Source organism: Melanostigma gelatinosum, assembly GCF_949748355.1.
Source record: "Melanostigma gelatinosum genome assembly, chromosome: 19".
Taxonomy (NCBI): domain Eukaryota; kingdom Metazoa; phylum Chordata; class Actinopteri; order Perciformes; family Zoarcidae; genus Melanostigma; species Melanostigma gelatinosum.
In genome coordinates, this window is record NC_136652.1 from 12,133,359 (window position 1) to 12,152,343 (window position 18,985).

At 41.2% G+C, this 18,985-nt stretch overlaps 3 protein-coding genes across 3 annotated transcripts; 1 reads left to right on the top strand and 2 right to left on the bottom strand.

Annotated features, from left to right (window-relative positions):
- Positions 1-1,187: 1,187 nt before the first annotated feature.
- On the top strand, positions 1,188-4,668 carry rd3 (retinal degeneration 3, GUCY2D regulator; the record flags this gene model as incomplete). Its single annotated transcript, XM_079291165.1, has 2 exons — positions 1,188-1,477; positions 4,311-4,668. The coding sequence occupies 2 exons, from the start codon at positions 1,188-1,190 to the stop codon at positions 4,666-4,668; spliced, it is 648 nt and encodes a 215-aa protein (XP_079147291.1).
- A 331-nt stretch (positions 4,669-4,999) lies between these two features.
- On the bottom strand, positions 5,000-9,003 carry LOC306793662 (uncharacterized protein). Its single transcript, XM_079291363.1, has 7 exons — positions 8,864-9,003; positions 8,454-8,526; positions 7,940-8,089; positions 7,724-7,785; positions 7,517-7,609; positions 6,455-6,544; positions 5,000-6,370 (listed from the first exon to the last, which is right to left on the bottom strand). Exons 1-7 carry the CDS (start codon positions 8,864-8,866, stop codon positions 6,320-6,322), a joined length of 522 nt encoding a protein of 173 aa, XP_079147489.1. The 5' UTR covers positions 8,867-9,003; the 3' UTR covers positions 5,000-6,319.
- Positions 9,004-9,923: 920 nt separating this feature from the next.
- rhag (Rh associated glycoprotein) lies at positions 9,924-18,751 on the bottom strand. Its single transcript, XM_079290393.1, has 10 exons — positions 18,522-18,751; positions 14,030-14,213; positions 13,611-13,761; positions 13,347-13,494; positions 12,857-13,023; positions 12,631-12,768; positions 12,368-12,489; positions 11,895-11,968; positions 11,673-11,746; positions 9,924-11,391 (listed from the first exon to the last, which is right to left on the bottom strand). The coding sequence occupies exons 1-10, from the start codon at positions 18,700-18,702 to the stop codon at positions 11,317-11,319; spliced, it is 1,314 nt and encodes a 437-aa protein (XP_079146519.1). The 5' UTR covers positions 18,703-18,751; the 3' UTR covers positions 9,924-11,316.
- Positions 18,752-18,985: the final 234 nt, after the last annotated feature.

An 18,985-nucleotide genomic window follows, 5' to 3' on the forward strand; every position in this document is an offset into this window, starting at 1 on the left:
TGTAAAACTGAACAGTGGGGATGTGAAGAGAGAGAAAGAAAGTTCAAATTTCTATAATTCCCTGGAAATAAGTCAAATTTGAATGTACCAAAAACTGGTGAACATGAGAGAAAACACTGCCGAGCTATATCCACTGTAGAGCTGCAACCATTAGTCGACCAACTATTATAATAATCATTTAAGCAAAAACAGGTTTCTTGCCCTTGCTTCATAGTAATTGAATATTTTGGGTTGTTTTGACACTTGAAGAGATTGGGCTCTCAATTGTGATGGACAGGTAACGGCTTCAACTCATCTCACTCTGTGGAAGCTGTTTTGATGCACATGTTTACAGCCCCATTAAAGTGCAGCAGAGAGGTATGAAGCTGTCGCTTGGAGCACAACCTCAGCACCTCAACAGATTAACTCAAGATTAAGAGAGTTACTGAACTAAATGGAGACCTGATAAAAGAAAGAAGGGATTACCTACATGTGTAAAGGTACAACATGAAGGTAATGTGTACTTCTGCTGAAATACTCAGTTTAACTGATTAATTGGTTGTTAAAAAACAAAATCCATTGCATCTTCCCAGAGCCCAGGGTGACATCTTAAAATGTCTCGTTTCGTTATCTGTTACGTTATTGTACTTTCATCTCAAAAAGAAATGCAAACAAAAGACTGCCTATTGAGTTGAATACAGCATCAGAGCGGCTGTGACACCTGTAGAACAAAGAGCCATGTGGATGGGAGAGACGGGGGGGGGGGAGGCTTTGTCCAGATGTTGAAACAGCGTTCAGATGTGGTGATATAAATGATGCAACAGACACCATGCTGCCTCTTTCCTATGTGGTAAAAACCTTGAAAAGCAAACACTTATTCAACTGAACTCCATCAATGAAATGCTCATTACAGCAGAAACTGCTGCAACTCTGTACTGCTTGTTTTGTTTTATTGGTTTCACCTTTCAAGCTCTGCAAAGTACAGACAAGTAAATTACTGCACAACCTTTCCAAAATCTCATTGTCAACTCATCAGCAAATGAAAAGAAACCCCATCAGTATGAATTCTTCTTTTATTCTCCAGTCACAATTGAGACAAATTAATCGGAGCAAATATTTCCCCAGCTCGGGGGTATTTTTGGTGTGATCTCGAATCATTTCGGTGATTGTATTTGTCTCATCGGTGGCTGTAGAAGGAGGACAAGGCCATGGCCTCCTGGTTCAGCTGGAATGAGCCGTATCACCGGAGCCCACAGCGGAACCCGGCCGATGTGGTCACCGACACCCTGATGCTGGAGTTCAGCTGGCAGCTGAAGGAGGCAGAGAGGCAGCAGAGAGAGAGGGAGAACGAGTACCAGCGCCTCAAAACCGGAGTGGACTACAGCTGGCTGGCCAACACGCCTCGGGCCTCCTACAACCTCAGCACCGGGGAGAGGATCGGCCTGGAGGACCTCTGCTCCAAGGTGCCGCCGCCTTACTGCGGCCAGGTCATACTGAAGTAAGGAAACACAAACACTGCAGCTTAGTGAATATCACATTCATGTAATGACCATATAGTCCACGTTTAGGAATAATAGAATTATGGCCAACATCTAATAGAGGAAATATCAGATCAGATCAGCTCCAAAACTGAATTAGCTCCAAAATCAAAATCGAATCATTTAAAGTCAGCTGGCCGACCTCTCTGTTGTCCGTCACATGACTCTGTAATGCTTTGGTGTCTTTGCCCTTTAATCTGCAGCAGAGACAGCCTGAGCTTGTTGGAGCATCTGTTCACAGAAAGATGCTGAGGTCTCCGGTGTCTTGTTAGAGGTCCACAGCTTTTTGGGAAGCAGTTTGGCTGCTGGTGTTAATGTGAGGTGCTAAACGCTTCACGACGCTGGACAACACACACACACACACACACACACACACACACACACACACACACACACACACACACACACACACACACACACACACACACACACACACACACACATTTAAATTAGCTGCACAGAGGAGGAGCCCTACGTTGAAGGTACTTCTGGGTTTTCCCAAATGCCAGCTGGTCCTTATCTCTTATTCTTATTCTATATTTGGAATCCCATCAACTTCCACGAAGCAGGCTACACACACAATTATAATATTTTGGATGCATAAATAATTGAAAAGAGGGGAGAATGAGTTTTAAATGTGTGACGTTTATGTATATTTTTTTATTCTTCTATTTTCTTTCTCTTATTCTACACATACAGTGGATATTTTATTCCTATTTGAGAATTATTAAAAGAAAATAGAAAATGAACATAGTTACAGAAGGGAGATGGCTTCTGTGTTATGAGGAAGCTCAGAAAGACGCACAGATGCAATTAAAAGTGTGGACTTAAAATGAAGGTTCAGTTTTGTCAAATGTAGCTTCTGTAAAACGTTGGCTTACATTTGTAAAACTGGCTCATGTTTCCAATTATTACATATTTGAATAATCAATTATATATGTGAATAGTGCAGCTTTAAGTAATATGTTGAACAAATTACGGACTAGGTCCTTAACGACATGATGAATTTAAAGTGTGAATAAATAGTCGAACATCGACTCATAGACGTATAACAGATAGAACAGAAGATAAGGGTTCTTTTTCAAGAGAATGACCTTTCATGCTCAATCAATAACTTTCATCCAGTCATCACCGAATGAATCCTCTACTAAAGGTCAACCGATGATTATGAGGCTGACAGCAGGTTTCAGTCCGGTATTTTCAATGTTAAATGTGATGCTACATTTTCATTCTCAATTGAATCATGAATTGTGCCTTTACTTTAGCTCCTTTCCACTTTGATTTGATACCATTTGAATATTTAGCTTATTGCTAACAATGACAGTTAGAGATGAATATGATTCTGGCCCTGAATGTGTCCTCAGAGCTCACATGAGTTTGTGTCTAAGAGGAGTAAAGTGGGCCACTCAGTCATCAGTCAACTGGAAACACTTCCTGGGAAGCAGATTCACAAATAGCCATCTATCTAAAGGTTTTATTAGGCCTCGGCACCTTAGTACGAGGATGACGAGTCATCGAGGCGATAGCAGGAGTGTACCGGTCACACGCGTGGAGAGATGATGACTGTGATTCAGCCTTTTATATCATTTGTCATTTAAGTAGATGTCATTTTTTCTCAAAGGCCAGAATAATACTCTGTTCTAACGTTCTACGCTTATATTTTCTTGATACCGTTTCATTGTTTAATTTGACATATTTTCACATTTGTGTTTTAGTTTTATCCTGTACTTCCTTGTCATCTGTGCGTTAGATGGTTAAGTGTAAAACTATTTATTTTTGTACTTCTGACCAAATAGTTTTTCCTTTAAGCGGCTATATACTGTATCTACATTATATTGTATAATTTAAATAGATCACATGACTTCAAGCCACTGGAGCCACCAAAATCTGTTATCGGTGCTTCTTGAGAAGGACTACTACTGCATTTGTGAAAGAAATATTGTATGAAGCAAAGTCTGATAAAGTGCCTCAAATTATGTCATTTGTAAGTTGGGTCCAAACATTTGAAAATAAAAAATAAATCTGTGAGTGTGGAGTTAGAAAGAAGGGAGTTTACCTGATCCCAGTTCATCAGATTGAATTGGCAGCAGTTGAGCTGCATTGTGGATAATGTATGGGTTCGTGCACCCCCCCCCCATTAATAAAAAAAAGCAACAGAGCCTATATATATTTATATATATTTAATATTATTACACCATCAGACCGCCATTACACTTCTCCTCTCGAGCACCCCCTAGAGCAGGGCTCTCAAACTCATTTTCACTCCGGGCCACATCAGCATCATGGTCGCCCGCAAAGGTTGTAAATGTAACTACTCGTAACATATTGTTGAATAACTCTGCATTCACAGTTTAAAGTAGTCTTCAATGTGCTCACAATACATTTCCATGTTAAATGTACAGTAAGCCAAAGTGCTGCTTCTATGACTGTTTAAATATCTCATAATTTTGACTTTCTATCTCAGCATTATGACTTTCTATCATAGTTATGACTTTCTATCGAATAACTTCGACTTTCTATAATTTCGAGAATAGGGATATTTTTATTATTATTAGTCTAACTTAAAAAAAAAAAAAAAAAAATTAAACTTTTTTTTTTGCTGGCGGATTCGCGGGCCACATAAAATGACGTGGCGGGCCGAATGCGGCCCGCGGGCCGGGAGTTTGAGACCCCTGCCCTAGAGGCAGCTCGCGCACCCCCAGGGGTGCACGCGTGCACTTTGGGAATCCCTGCTCTACTGTTCTTCCAGTATGACAGAAAACACAGCGTAAACTTGACCTTTGCTCCTCTCAGGTTCAGGGAGGTTCTGCGGGCCAATGAGCCCGAGGTGCAGGAGCTGTCCGACCTGTTTCGCTCCGTCCTCCTGGAGACTCTGGACCACCTGAAGGAGGAGCGGGAGATGCAGCGGCTCGCCCACCAATGGAACAACAAGCGTGCCATGAGCATGTCCCTCATGAACTTCAGGTCCCGGATCAAGATCAACCCGTTCGGAAGCACAGTTGGCCTGACCTCCGCTGTGACTGACGAGGCCGGCTTGAGTGACCTCAAGACCGTGTCAGAGGATGTGGAGAGAGGCATGGAGGGGTCACAGAGGGTGTGGAGCATGCCTGACTTCAGATACAAAGGAACCAGCAGCAGCAAGGTTGCCTGATGTGGGGCGTTCACGGCACAGGACCCGAAGACACGGCATGTCCACTTTGCACCAGACGAGGCAGGATGAATCGTCCTCTCGTCAGTATGAGACCAATCAGCATCGGTCCATTTACTGATTTACCTGTTCACTTAAATGGGCAATGTCAGGTGTATTTTTGTGGAACTGAAACAGTTACAATTTAGTGTAAGAGTATCGCCTCTGGCAGTGATGCATCTTGTATTTTGTAGACATTTGCTATCTAAGCATTGATGGCTATTTACTTCTCGACTCCTAAATATTGCCGGAATGCATGAAATATGTTGGTGTTGTTTTCTCACACAACACAAAATGGCTGCAAAGGTGAATGGTCTTTTATGACAGTACGCATGTATGTACATATATATATATATATGAATATATATATAAAAATTGTATGTACAAGTTATTGGTGATAGTCAACGCCAGTCAGAGGGTGAATCATGCTCCTCTTCCACAAACAGCACACAGAGACTCAGCACAATAATTCATCATTCAATGTCAACAAACTGAAAGCGTTCCTCTGGTTCTTCATTGAAAGAAGGCATCAAAAAGACCTTTGAGTGCAGAAAACAATCCTCCCGGTCGTTAATTGTGGTTCCTTTTCTGTTTGTCAGATCACGCTGCAGGTTTACTCCATATACAGCTCTCAAGTGGATTGATTTATTTCAATTTAATAAAACGACTGATGCTGAAACAATATCCATGACAGAATTTGGGGGAATGAATGTTCTGAAGAAGACATACAGTTACCATCAGAGTTGATTCCCATATCATTTGAAAGAAGATGTACACATTTAACTATCAGTACACGCTGATAACACTCCGGCTCTCACCGTCACCGTGGAAACATAACGGTTAGGTATCCACAGAAAAATAATAAGAATGATGGGCAATCCTACATTAGTAGTACGGTTGACATGAATGATTGACAGAGCCAGCAGGTAAACAATAGCTTCAACTTTAAAGGAGAATCAATTTTACATATCAAGGTCTGTTTAAGGGGTAGAGGAGCACTACTGCACATGTGACAGTAAACGTTGTGTCTTTCAAAAACCTGTGGGTGGGGAGTTAAGATAGAAATTAGTCTACCAGACCTCTGGGGCTCGTCAAGTTGCATTTTGGGTAGTGAAGGCGGCTGGTTTTGAAGAAGAATGCATGAAATAAAAAGGGTGAAAGAAGAGAATGTCTCTGGTCCACTGCGAGTCCCACACTTATAGGAATAAAATGCTCAAACGGTGGAGAACTCTTCACGGAGTCACCGTACGTTCAAACCACAAGCAAACGTTGAGAAGCTGATCGCTGGCCTTCATCTGATGTAGTTAATTACAGACACAATATTTGATGACACTGCTCACCATAAAACACTTCTCATATCACAAAAGCTCTCAGACCAAGCCGAAGAATCCGCCACCTGGACAGTGCCACGGTGAAAATCAAGCCGGCGGTCTGAACACAACCCCTTCAGTCCCATCAGGCTCGGTGCTGCCTGTGTGTGTGTGTGTCAATGCAAGTTGTATTCATCATCTCTTTCTCAGACAACTCTTCATCGCTGTTCTCCGGGAAAGCCGAGTTGTTGTTTCCTGAGTTCTGCCGACGTGTCTGAGCACTTTCCCTGCCGTCCACAGCGGCATCACACGGTGGAGTTCAGGAACTCAAGAAGTTCGGCCCGATTTTTATCCCGCTGTAACAAAACAAAAAAAGAAGCAAATAACACACTGTACAGATACACTCGGTTGCCTACTTGACAGCAAAAATGTGAGATTACCTGTTTGTCTTTCTTTGACTTCTTTACTTTCATCTTTATCTTCTTCCCAGAAATCATGCTGTACTTGCCTTTTTTCTTGTCCTTCAAGTACTGAAAGAAGACAAATGTAAGTTGACAGGGCTAGATGACAATAGAATAGAGTAGGTTGACACAATGACATAGCCTTCATTACAAATGTCACGATGTGCATATCATACTAGCACATGTTGGGGGGGCCCTCATTGGGATTCCATTAAATGGCATCGAAATAAAAAGACTTGTGTGGTTTGATGTATTTCGGAGCATGTTTGCAACTTATCGAGGTGGACTTGATTTTAGAGCTCAGTGGAATCCAATGAATGGAAGTCAATTAGAAAATGGGGTCAATGTAATGCAGGGACTGTCTAGAACAGAGGTAGCCAACACGGTGCCCGCGGGCACCTGGTCGCCCGCAGGGACCACGTGAGTCGCCCGCAAGGTATGTTCTAAAAATAGCTCAAGTCACCAAGGAGCTCCGTCTAAACATTTTAGTTGCTGTTCATTTTTTATCAAAAACGCTTGCATTGTTGAAGATTTTGAAATGACAATATTTCCTGTCATAAGAGAGTTGAGTACCCAGAAGCGCACGGCGGACAGCCAGGAAGAGGCTGCCGTAATGCACTAGGTTTTCAGGTTCCGAATGGCGGGCGCTTTACTAAAATATCAGCGATGTAATACCTCTAACTTTCAAATGTTGAAACAGAATAACAGAAATAAATGTTTAAATATATCTGTGTTTCCTGCCATCATGTTGTGGGAATCAGTTAATAATTATTGTGAGGAATAAGTAACATTGACATGTGATCAGACAGTGTCTTCACACATATTATTATTATTATTATTATTAAAAGGTGATCTGTGGAACTTTGTTTTTCAGGAACTTTGTATCAAACAAGTAGCCCTTCGTACTACTTGAAGTAGCTCTCAGCTTCAAAAAGGTTGGTGAGGCTGTGAGGCTGCTCTAGAACAATGTGCAGAATGCATTTTCTGACAAATGTATTTCTGGTCATTTTTTTGTCTCACGGCACGTTAACGGGCAGTTACCTTGGAGATTTGTACAGGTCCCGTGTTTTCCTCTCCTCCTTTCACTTTCTTTTCTTTTTTACGTTTGTGTCGTTTTTCTTTCTTCCCTTTCGGCTGCAGGACACAAAATAAGTTGGACTCAGTTCTGTTCCATTATTACACAATTCAGTCACTTTTACTGAAACTTGCAGTTGAATATAAACACGAGATAAAGATGCACAACATTACTTTTTTGTGTTGTTTCTCCTTTTTCCTTTTCTTAGACTGCTTTCTGGATTTACTGTCCGAGTCTAAAAACAACAAAACACAATGAGTCAATGTATTGATATTTGTACCGTTATGATGATAGAAATCACATAATATGTGGATGAACAAAATACAACATTCATAAGAAAACATCTGACATCAGATGTATTGCAACGCAGACTTTAAAGATACACTTACCGCTACTGCTAGAGCTACTCCGACTGGATGAGTTCGATGAGCCCGACGAAGAGGAAGAGGACGACGAGGATGAAGACGTGGAAGATGTCCTAGAAGAGGATGACGAGGAAGACCTACTAGGACTACGTTTGCGCTTCGTCTTTTCTCGACCTGAACAAACATGAGACAGAAATACAAAGATAAACTTGAGTAACTGCACAGAAGACGACAATTGATTCTTATTAAGAGCAAGAAATAAGACCTGTGACCTGATGCACTGATGATATTATGCTCTTTGGGATGCCATTCTCCCTTGCTTCCACTATACAAGCAGAATAATAATACAACTTTGTAACCAGGTTAGAGAGGGACGTTTAGAAGACAAGACTAAAAAGGACTGAAGCGGTCTGAAAACAGTTCCAACAACATTTCACTTGAAAGTGAGAAAAACAACAGTGGATGTGACTGTGAAGGTATTGTTGTTGTCGTGGCGGTGAGTTTCATAACTATCTGTCACATCTATAAGCGGTCTTACCTGAACTCGTTGATCTCTTCCTCTCATCTGTTCTGGAGCTCGAGCTGGACACCCTCGTCTCCGCTTTCGTTGACTAGAAACAAAGACAAACATTTAAACCAAATTGTATTCGGCAATTTTTCATTGGAATCTGACCTGAGCTCCGGGGGAAGACGTGGCTAACACTGACTAACCTGATGAAGTTACACATGGCCGAAGCTACCTAACCGTTCAGAATAGGTAAACCATTGCATGTAATCGGGGCTTTGTTGCGACAATTCTGATAACATACTTGTAAAATATTAACGCGTACCTTAATTGTCCTTTCACTTGTGCTTAACAAGGCTACGTTTACTAAGCTAAAGCTAAAATGCGCTTTAAGCTACTAACGTTGAATGATCTAATGCTGGTGAAGGAAGTTCTGTACTCACCATGATGCCGACAGCAGAACGCCGTTAATCGATCACATATATATATATACTGACACATTAACAGCTGAAAGAAGAGTACGATTTATGTTTATTCGCGATTATCTCTCGCAAAATAGCATTAGCCAGCGCTCTGAGGAGACATTTTGTATCCCATGATGCACCTCGGGAAGTACGTTCAAAACAACGGAGCGAAAACTGACGTCCGCCAGTTAGCGCAGCAGCGCCACCAGAGCCGGTTACAGTGCTGCTGTGTACTGTGACTTAAAGCTGTTCATTTAAAGATAGAATACCTTTTATTCTGCTTTAGGACTTTTAATCTTTAACTGTCTCCAAGCATCCACAAACCACTTGGGAAGAAGCTTTATTAGTTAACGTTATCTGCCATGTTTCCTCACTTTCCAGTAACGTGACGTTACAGTCAATGTTTATTATGACAGGCAATGTTACACCAAACTACACTAAAATGAATGCAGAATAATACTGCAGCTTTGCAATAAATATAACATTCGTTATACAGTACTTATGATGCTTATTAGTAGAGCCTGACCCAAAGAAGGTTTGTAATACATCAATATTTACTGTTTGAAAGCTGATAATCATGTATCGACCAGTGTTTGTATTTGAAACATAAACAGATAAAATGATAAGCAAACGTTTATTATAAAGCTCTTTGAAATGTGTAGTATTGTGACAAAGATGTCGTACATTTTACAGTTTAAAGATAAACGTATCAGGAAGCATATCATAATTTGATACACCAGCCTATATATATACGTGTTGGTCGAGTAGACACATTTGGACAAATAACAATTCTGTCCAGCTGGTGGTGCTAGAGGAAAAGTCAGGGGATCACAAAAATGATTCATCCTGAAGGGACATGAATGTCTGAACCAAATTGCTTGACAACTAATCCACTAGTTCATCAGATATTTCACTCGAAACCACACTTGGCACAATTAAGTTACCGTGCAACGTTACAGTCAAATGTAAGGAAGTTATTAGACTGTAATATTTCCACAAATATCTGCATGACTACGACCACAAAACACAGAAACACTGGTATTGTACAAAACCATATTTATTATGACAGTATTAGTATATTATACAAATATGAGCACATCCACACTGTATAAAAATACAAAATCTTGATGTGTTCAGGACATACCAAACCAAAATATTGATTCACACTACCGTATGTGTGTAGTCAGTTCCATCTTGCCCTGCAGTCCATGTTTAATGTTGAACACAAGAAATCTGTCCTTCATCACTCAGACACCATGCAGCTTTGTTGCAAGTGCCACAGTTCAAAACTAAACCAACTAAACTAAAACAAAAGAATCCAACAGTAACTCAGCTACAGAGAAAATGTGTGAAAAATGATATAAAGTTTATTTTTTTGACACGTTTCCATCTTCTATAAATAATAGCCCTTTCTTATTTATCAGTATGTAAGTTCCTGTTGAATTATTGGAATGCTTCTGAAAATATTCAGTACCCGTTGCTCCTTCTTTTAACCTTGCAGGACTTCAATAAAACTGACCATGTCAATTCATCTAAAAGCTAAACTGTACATGTAAGAATACATGGGGTATACATTGAAAGGAGACACAAAATAACTTTAGCTTGCCCAGTGACAGCCAATCTAATGCTAAATGCATTTATCGTCTTTGCATTAAAGAAATTGTTCAGCTGCCCTCGGACGAATAGAAAATAATTGTAAGCAGTGGGAGATAAGCAACACAAAGGTTCGTTAGTTACAACATATCATGCGACTATCCCTGCCCATGTCAGAGCCTCGCTGCTGGTTTCACACAGTCTGACTCTGACTCCGTACAGAAGGACCATGGGCTCCAGTGAGTTGATGTCAAGCAGCAGATCAAAGCAGGTTTAACGCCTCAGCTGAAATACAAATGTGAGGTGTATGGAAATATAAAAGAATGTGTGAAGAAAAAATATCATACTCTACTAATATCTTAAAACATGCTTTAATGCTTCATTTTATTATATAAAAACGACATAAAGGAGTGGGAATAGTTGTATCAGCAGTGAATCTGTGGCGTGACGCACTGTGTTTTTTGATTTAATCACAATTTTCAGTGTAAAAAATCGCTAAAGGTCCTTGTTTCAAATTGTTTTTATGTATGTAAATGGTATTTAACCAAATCTTTATGTTAACAATTTTTTAAAATGACTCGTGTGTTTTGGAGACTCTATTGTGAAACCTTCACTGCCGACCCTAATGTCAAATGTAAACTGTACTTTGATGGAAATACACTGCTGTAGACATCTTTGCTCACAAAACAGTTTCAAAATTGACATGTGTCGGTTAGTACAGCAAAATCGTCTATTTGAAGAAAAACAAACTTGACAAATTGATTTGAGCAGACATGGTGTGGCAGATTAAAAGTCCTTTACTTCCTAGTTTTCAAGCTCAATGGATGGTGAGCAGATATTTAAACCTCTGCTTTGTTCTTTGAGTGATCAGCGTGAGTCAAGCTCTCCTCATTCTCCTCCTCCTCCTCAGGAACCTGGAAAACATGTCGTCCAAATGATTTGTCCGTAGCATAATGAAAGAGACATACATAAGACATGGGTGAACGGCATGTGGACCTCGAACAAGTATTAGCTTGTGTGCTGTACCAGCTGGGTACAGAGAGTTAAAGTCTAATCGAATGAAATATTGATTGGAACGACACCAAAACCACAAATATAATAACTTAAAAAAGATACTGGGCTGCTGCTTCTACTACTTGTGATCCTCGACAGTCAGGAGCGAGAGATAATATGCATGAGAAATGGGATTTCTTACCTCCCAGTATATAGAGTCATCGAAGCAGTTCTGGTCCGGAGGCTGGCCCCAGCACGGCAACTTCATTACTAAACCTGGAAGAAGAAAAGTCATCGTTTGATTGCTCAGGCTTTTTAAAACAATCAAAAAGAGGATTGATAAATAAGGAAGGCCTTTTCCGTTGTTGCTTAGGAATTTAACTGTTGTGTCACATTGATGGCCTCGTGTTTCATCTCCACCCACCTGTAAGGGCACCTCCAACCAGAGCGAACCCGAGGGACGAAGCCAAGGCAGCAGCTTGCATGGCAGCGACACCTCTGAGGGGGCGGAGGAGGCAAGAGGGGAATGTAAGAGCTGGCATTTAACGAAAGCATGCCATTACCTCAAAGCTACAATACTGTTATGTGTGCTTGTTAAGGCTGGGTGATCATTTAATGTGATCATTTATTGTCTTTCCATGGAATGGTGTTGTGACGAAATCATATATTTAGATACCGTGATACACAATTGCGACGTCTAAATTGATAATAACAAGCCCCAGTGTGATCATTCGCACTTAAGTTCTTGATTAAATGAGAATATACTCAATTGTCAAATTTGTACATGTACAGATACAAACATGGTTATATATATGCATACACACACACACACACACACACACACACACACACACATTTATGTATATGTAGAGTTGTGGAGATAAGTCTGGCCCTTACCCCTCTTTTTTTCCCAAAGCCACAGCGACAATACCAGCCAATCCACCCAGGATGCCAGGCATGCCGTGCAGATTGTGGACGCCGCAGGTGTCCTGGATGCCCAGTTTAGATGCCAGGAGGGGCTGCAGAGGAGGAAAAAGGTCCCTTGTTACAACCAAATCAGTGTCTTTTTTAAAAGGTGAAAAATAATTGTGTTATCAAATACATCACAAATCTAAAATCTGCTTGTTTTATTTTGCACCTTTGCTTTGACTTGAACTTACAGTCAGGAACTTGAAGCCCAGGGTAGAGATGCCGCCGGCCACTAATCCAATCAGCATTGCCCCAAATGGCCCGATGTTCATGTCAGCGCATGTTCCCACAGCAACGCCACCAGCCAAGGTAGCATTCTGAATATGCACCTGTAGTATATAAAGACATGTAAATCATTGTTTGTTTTGTTAAATGATTGAACTTGTGGTATTAGACATTAGAGGAAAGTAATCTGACCATGTCCAGTTTTCCTTTGTGCTCCACGAGGCTGGAGATGGCGTAGGCAGAGAGCACGCAGGTAGCCAGGGAGAGGTAGGTGTTGACCACGGCTGTGAGCTGACTGAAGCCGGGGTCAGCTATGGCCGAGTTAAAGCTGGGCCAGAACATCCACAGGAAGACGGTTCCTGGAGGGTGATAAAGAAACCGCATTTAGTTCATCTTAAAAATGTCATTCCTATCAAATCACACTGCAAGGTACTTATAGATTCAAATATTCTGTTTGTTTCTGAACGGGATTGAGAACTAGTTGAGGTCAGGATCTCTTCAGCATCACTGTGCCTGCTGCACGGTTATTTGTGTCCACTAGGGGACATAAGTCGTACGTGTTCAGGAGGCCAGTGATGAACCAGTGAGGGAAGATTAAGACCAAGTAAAACTCATATCCCTGTTCAAAATGTAAACAGATAACTAATACATTACATGAGTTTGAAGTGTAACTGGCTCTTACCAATCATAGCAAACAGATCAGAGTGGTAAACAGATCCATCGTTCTCATGTCTGTTTTTCAAACCCGGTCGGTAAAGTACTCGAGCCACTGCCAGGCCGAAGTAGGCTCCAAAAGCGTGGATGATCATGGATGCACCGACGTCATTAGCCTGTGAAAGAAAAGGTGATGCAGTTTATTGCAAATCAGTTTACTCCTGGTCATAATGCAGGATTTAACTGTGCTCATCCAGTTCATCAACATGTGTATGTGTCGTTGTGTGCTTACTTTGAGGACTGTGGCCACCAGATGTTCATTGATGGCGAAGATGGTAATCTCCAGTATGGTCATGATGAGGAGCTGCACAGGGCTGGTTTTACCCAGAACAGCTCCGAAGGAGATCAGGACGGTAGCTGTGCTGAAGTCTGCGTTGATTATTCTGCAGCGTAGAGAGGAAAACAAGTCTTTAGGAGAACAGAAATTATAGGACGATGATGAGAAGAGTTCGAACATAAATCCCCAGGCCAGCACAGTTCAACATTCATCATTTACTGAACCTAAAGTGATCTGTTAGAGCTACTCAGCAGCCAACACGACAGCTCATTGGTTTATTGAGCAGCTACTTAGTTGGTGATGTATGTATAACTGCATAAATGTTAATCGGGGGGTTACTGAAAACCAAAACGTGCAGAGAAAGACATTCATACTTGAGGATGTTAACTTTGATCTTGCCGTCGTCTAGGTGCCAGAGACCCTGCGTGAGAAGGCCCCACTGCAGGCCGAAGGCAGCCAGGAGTAAGTTGAGACCAACGCTGCTGAACCCATATCTCTTCAGGAACGTCATCAGGAACCCGAAGCCGATAAAGATCATGACGTGGACATCCTGAAACACTGGAGACACGAGAAGGGAGGTCAGTTCTGCTGCTGATTCGATGACAGGGCGCTGCTTTGTCGTGAGAGTGCCACTTTGGCCTCAGCTAAATGCTGACACGAAATTTGATTATATGAACGACTTCTTTTTTTTTCTCTTTTACTCTGCCGTCAATTAGAAATTAGACTTTGCCTGACACGGCGGTATTCTTTAGACTTTGTAGTTTAAATGATTAAGCAGTTGCTGTACTTCCCTTGAGTCATTTCCCTCCACAGGGACTGTATTGTCAGCTGTGACCTGCTAGCTGGAAAAGCAATTCAACCACACTATGAATAGGATTCTGGGAGAATGCTTCTGCTGTTCCTGCTTCTATTAAGTGCATATGATCTTAATACATTTAACTGACACGTTCTCGGAGGGAGCACACCCTTATCCATTAGTCTGTGTTAATACTCGGACAAAGACAGCAGGGTTTGGAGTTTATTTCACCGTCAGTTCGTGATGTTTTCACTCTATTTTCAGCAATAAGAACACAAAACAAGGCAAGCTCTTTAAGAGGAGATTATCGGTGTGAAGGCGGATCTACGTAGAACTAGGCCAGCTTCATCACCCTGACAGGAAGTGGGACTCCTGTTTCCTAAAGGCCTTTACACTTGATAGATTGAGCCCCGTTTGTGGGAAATACATCACGGTGGAGGTGTGCGCAGGCTGAGAAACAATGTGCTTCATTACCTATTGTGCAGACAGGTCTCTGGGGTTGGGCGATGTCTACCGAATTGGCATATGACGTTGTCCCAATATTGTTGTCCCTATCGCGGTGTCTTTGGCTCAGTAGGGTCATCACGTAGAGCGTTGACTTACCATAACTTCAGCGGTTTGATCTCTGGGCCCTGCAGGCTATATGTCGAGGTTACCTTGGGGCAAGGTAATGGCTGGGCCATCTATCTGTGAGGGTGTACGGTAGCTTCTGAATTTCTGAATGTGTGTGTGAATGGGTGAATGCTGGCTTGTGTTGTTTCCAGTCTTTGTGCTAAGCTAAGCTAACCATGTGCTAACTGTAGCTTTATATTTGCCAGACACACATTAGAGTGGTATTGATCTTTTCATCTACCTCTCTGCAATGAAGCAACTAATCATATCTCACGAAGCTATTCCTTTAAATAAAGACTGATGTCTTAACTCCACTTATCTAAAAAGACTATTACATACATACAGTAGATATGAGGAAAACAAGTACACGTGCAAAATATTTAAATATTTCTATTTGTCTACTTCAGGCTACATTTCAATATAACACAGAATATCTTGCAGGCACTGGTGCCGCCGCTTTAGAATGGTACTATGAAAGAGATTCAATTCATCCAGATCTATTTTCACAAGCAATATTTACATATCGGGTATGTCAGCACATTTGAACATGTCGTGAAAAAACACCCACATCTACTTTTGTGAGGCAGAATCCGAAGATGCTACAGTTTGAATACGGTGCCGTGTTTTACTGGGTTTCTACATGTGCTCAAAAAGCAGTTGACTGAAACAGATGTTACACTGTAGGCTGCTTTAATCATTTACCAATCAGATGAAAACAGAACTGCTCAAATCCAACTGAGTCATAGCGGTTGCCTGGCTGCTCCATATTCAGAATGTTGTTTTTAGAGGTTTTAGGGGGTAGTAATTAATAGTTGAAAGGGAATAATGTTTCAACTACTTGAATCTGAAACGAATTAATGTTTTAAATAAATTTTAAGTACCCTAATTTACTCAGATAAAAAGGATAAAGATCCATAACGACACATGACAGAGTGTTAACTTAGAGAGTCTGTATTCAGGGTGATTATCTCATCTTGTTAACCAAACATTTACGTTCTCCAATGCTTGATAAACCAATCAATCACCTTACGAACACAGTCAGAATCAGATTTAAAGGCCAAGTATGCACATGAAAGGAATTTGACTCTGTTTTTTCTCTTACAATGTACTTACACAGAAATAGAAATAACACCAAGGGACAAGGACAACAAAGCTGGACCGATAAAGGTAAAGAATAGGTGTGAATATAATTACTATATACATATACTGTATATAATAGTAATAACACAAATAATAAAATAAGAAGTGTTTCTTAATTTGTAAACAAAACGAATGGTTTAATGAGTCTGTATAATTTAACAAGAAAATAATCATGAACTTTGTGTTAATGTTGGGCTTAAATAAGTCCTGGTGTGTGTTCTTGTAGCGCTGCATAACACGTGGTCAGCGTTTCAAACACTGATATCGTCAGCAGCGAATGGAGGTGTAAATATTGATTTGGCTCACATTCATCTTGTACTTTGACCCCCCTCCCAAACTCAGTCGGTTGACGCAGACTTGCGTTTCTCGTAGTAGGGGCTTCTAGTGAACAGTAGATGGAGGATGGGGAGCAGGTAAAGCCTGGAAAGCAGCCACAGTGTCTGGCACCACGCCCAGATGTTAGGCGACGCTCAGTAATCTCCTGAAGAACTGGGTGAGCCTTTACGATAAAGAGAGAATCCCCTCAGGACCTACTGTCATGCAGACTGTAGAGGAGGGAGGCAACCGGTGCTAAAACATCAATTATTCTTTCATTTGTTTGTTAAATACTGAAGCAGCAGATTTCTCTGTTGTCTTTGGTGTTTTTATGCAAATAGTTTGAAGATAAAATGATTTTCCAAGAGTCTTAATTCGAAATGCGTGCAGTGTTTTGTCACTTTACACAATTGTATGATTGATCTGAGCTTGAACTCAGTCCAGTGCAGTCCACATGTGTCTGCTCATACGTCTTCCTTTGATCCTATAACTACCGATGCCTGGTATGCAGAACTCTCTGCACGCAACCCGCAAGTCGTCATGTTATCCAATTGCATTCTAAGTGGTCAAGGCTGTAGCTCATTCCACAGAATTTAAATTCTTGATACTTGATATCTTTTTGAGGCATTTTGCAGATATGTCCTTCAACAGCATGAAAGTAAACCTCTTTAAAAAAAAAAACCTGCTCATTGTGACCTCACTTGGATGTTTGTATGTGACTCTAGAAAGCTGTTTTCACATCCATCTGCTGAAGGAGGTACGGTTTCTCTCTGCTCACCTTAAATCTCAGTTCTGCAGACGTGCACATCAGATCGGTATATTATACCACGACGTTTGGAAGCCAATCGTGGTCCAATATGCAACTTACACGAGTGTAATGTGGAAACTACACTCACACTTTTCCACTGGCGTAGAAGATGTCTTGCGTCGAGCAGTTCAACTTTACTGAACAATATTTGCACATTAATGTGTGGATTTTCATTAAAGGGAAAAGCAGTGGATGTGATTTTAGGAATATTTAACACAGCAGCATCAACGTGTTTTGTGGGAAAACCGTATTAGAGGCAAAGCAGACATGTAATAAAATGTCGGGAGAAGACCGTAACTCAATGCGGTCAAAAAGTAAAGAAGAAATAAAAAATAATGATCGAAATTCTGAAAGGCTATATAAGCTGTGCATGTTGTAGTCTATCCTATCTAAAGTAGAAGATGAACTCAGACTTAATTATGACCAATGAGCTAATCTCTTTCGGACACACTTGCCCCACCCAATCATGACCAGACGTTCAACAGACGATTCGTTTTCAAGATGCAAGAAAACCCTCAACTGCAGAAGCCGCTCTTTGCTCAATGAGTATAGATTAAACAAAAACACATATTTAACATCTGCCATTATTTTTCTGTTATCTGTGTGTTTGACACATTGATTTAAAACACATGTGACCTCCGCTCTATGACACTTTTCCCTGCAGGATCCTCTTTGACTCCTCGGGCTGCATGTGTATGAATAGACTTTGTGAGAAATGGGAATGTGACCCCATGACTCCTCTTATTGCAATCAGCAGACCTGCTCTGGAAACAGCCTCCAAATTATTCTATTTCTGTTTGCAAATAATTGTGAAGATTTCACCCGTAAAACAGAATCAACATTCTTCCGAGGAAGGAAAGGCGGCTCTTTTCACTTCACTCAACACTTCAAAGTTCAAGACTAGAGAACCAAAATTTGGAAATATGAAATATGGGAGATTTATTCTTTAAAAAAAAATCTTTTTTCAATTCTTAATTTCAGCATATTCCCCAACACACACAATTGTGTCATATTCTACTGAAGATCCGCATAACAATGACATTTTTTCTCTGTCACCAGCAAAGCTGCAGCAACGGCAATGTGTTAAAAATCTGATTGTACATCATTTTTAACCTCTCCAAAAGAAGTCTAGTGACCAAATATTGAGGCATCCTGTAGCAGAGCATCCCTAATTAGCAGACCCACGCAGACTTACTGGGGTAGAGCTCCATGGGCTGCGCCTCCTTATGGTGCGTCTCATTGGAGTGCGTGTCGTGCCCGTGACCTTTCCCATCATCATAGACCACAAACACAGCAAACAGGATGATGGTGATAATCTCCAAAGTCAAGGCCACAATAGGGAACTTTATCCTCATGTTGGTGGCGTAGGCAGGCATCCTGAGTCCAACTATGGTTCTCTCTCTCTCCCTATCTGTGTTTTTTTAGGGGTAGTGCGGTGTGAAGGGAGAGAATAAACTGGTGTCTGGGTTTTAAACTGATGCAGGTTTGGTGGTGACCAATGACAGGGCAGAAGACTCTGAGGCCTTGGTGGGGAACACCCCCCTCATGGACTTTGCTCGCGGGGATGGGTTTCCTCTCTGGGCGTCAGAGTGGACAAAGCAAAACAACAAACGTAATGACAGTCGGCCAATGAGCGGACACGAGAGGAATACGTAATGA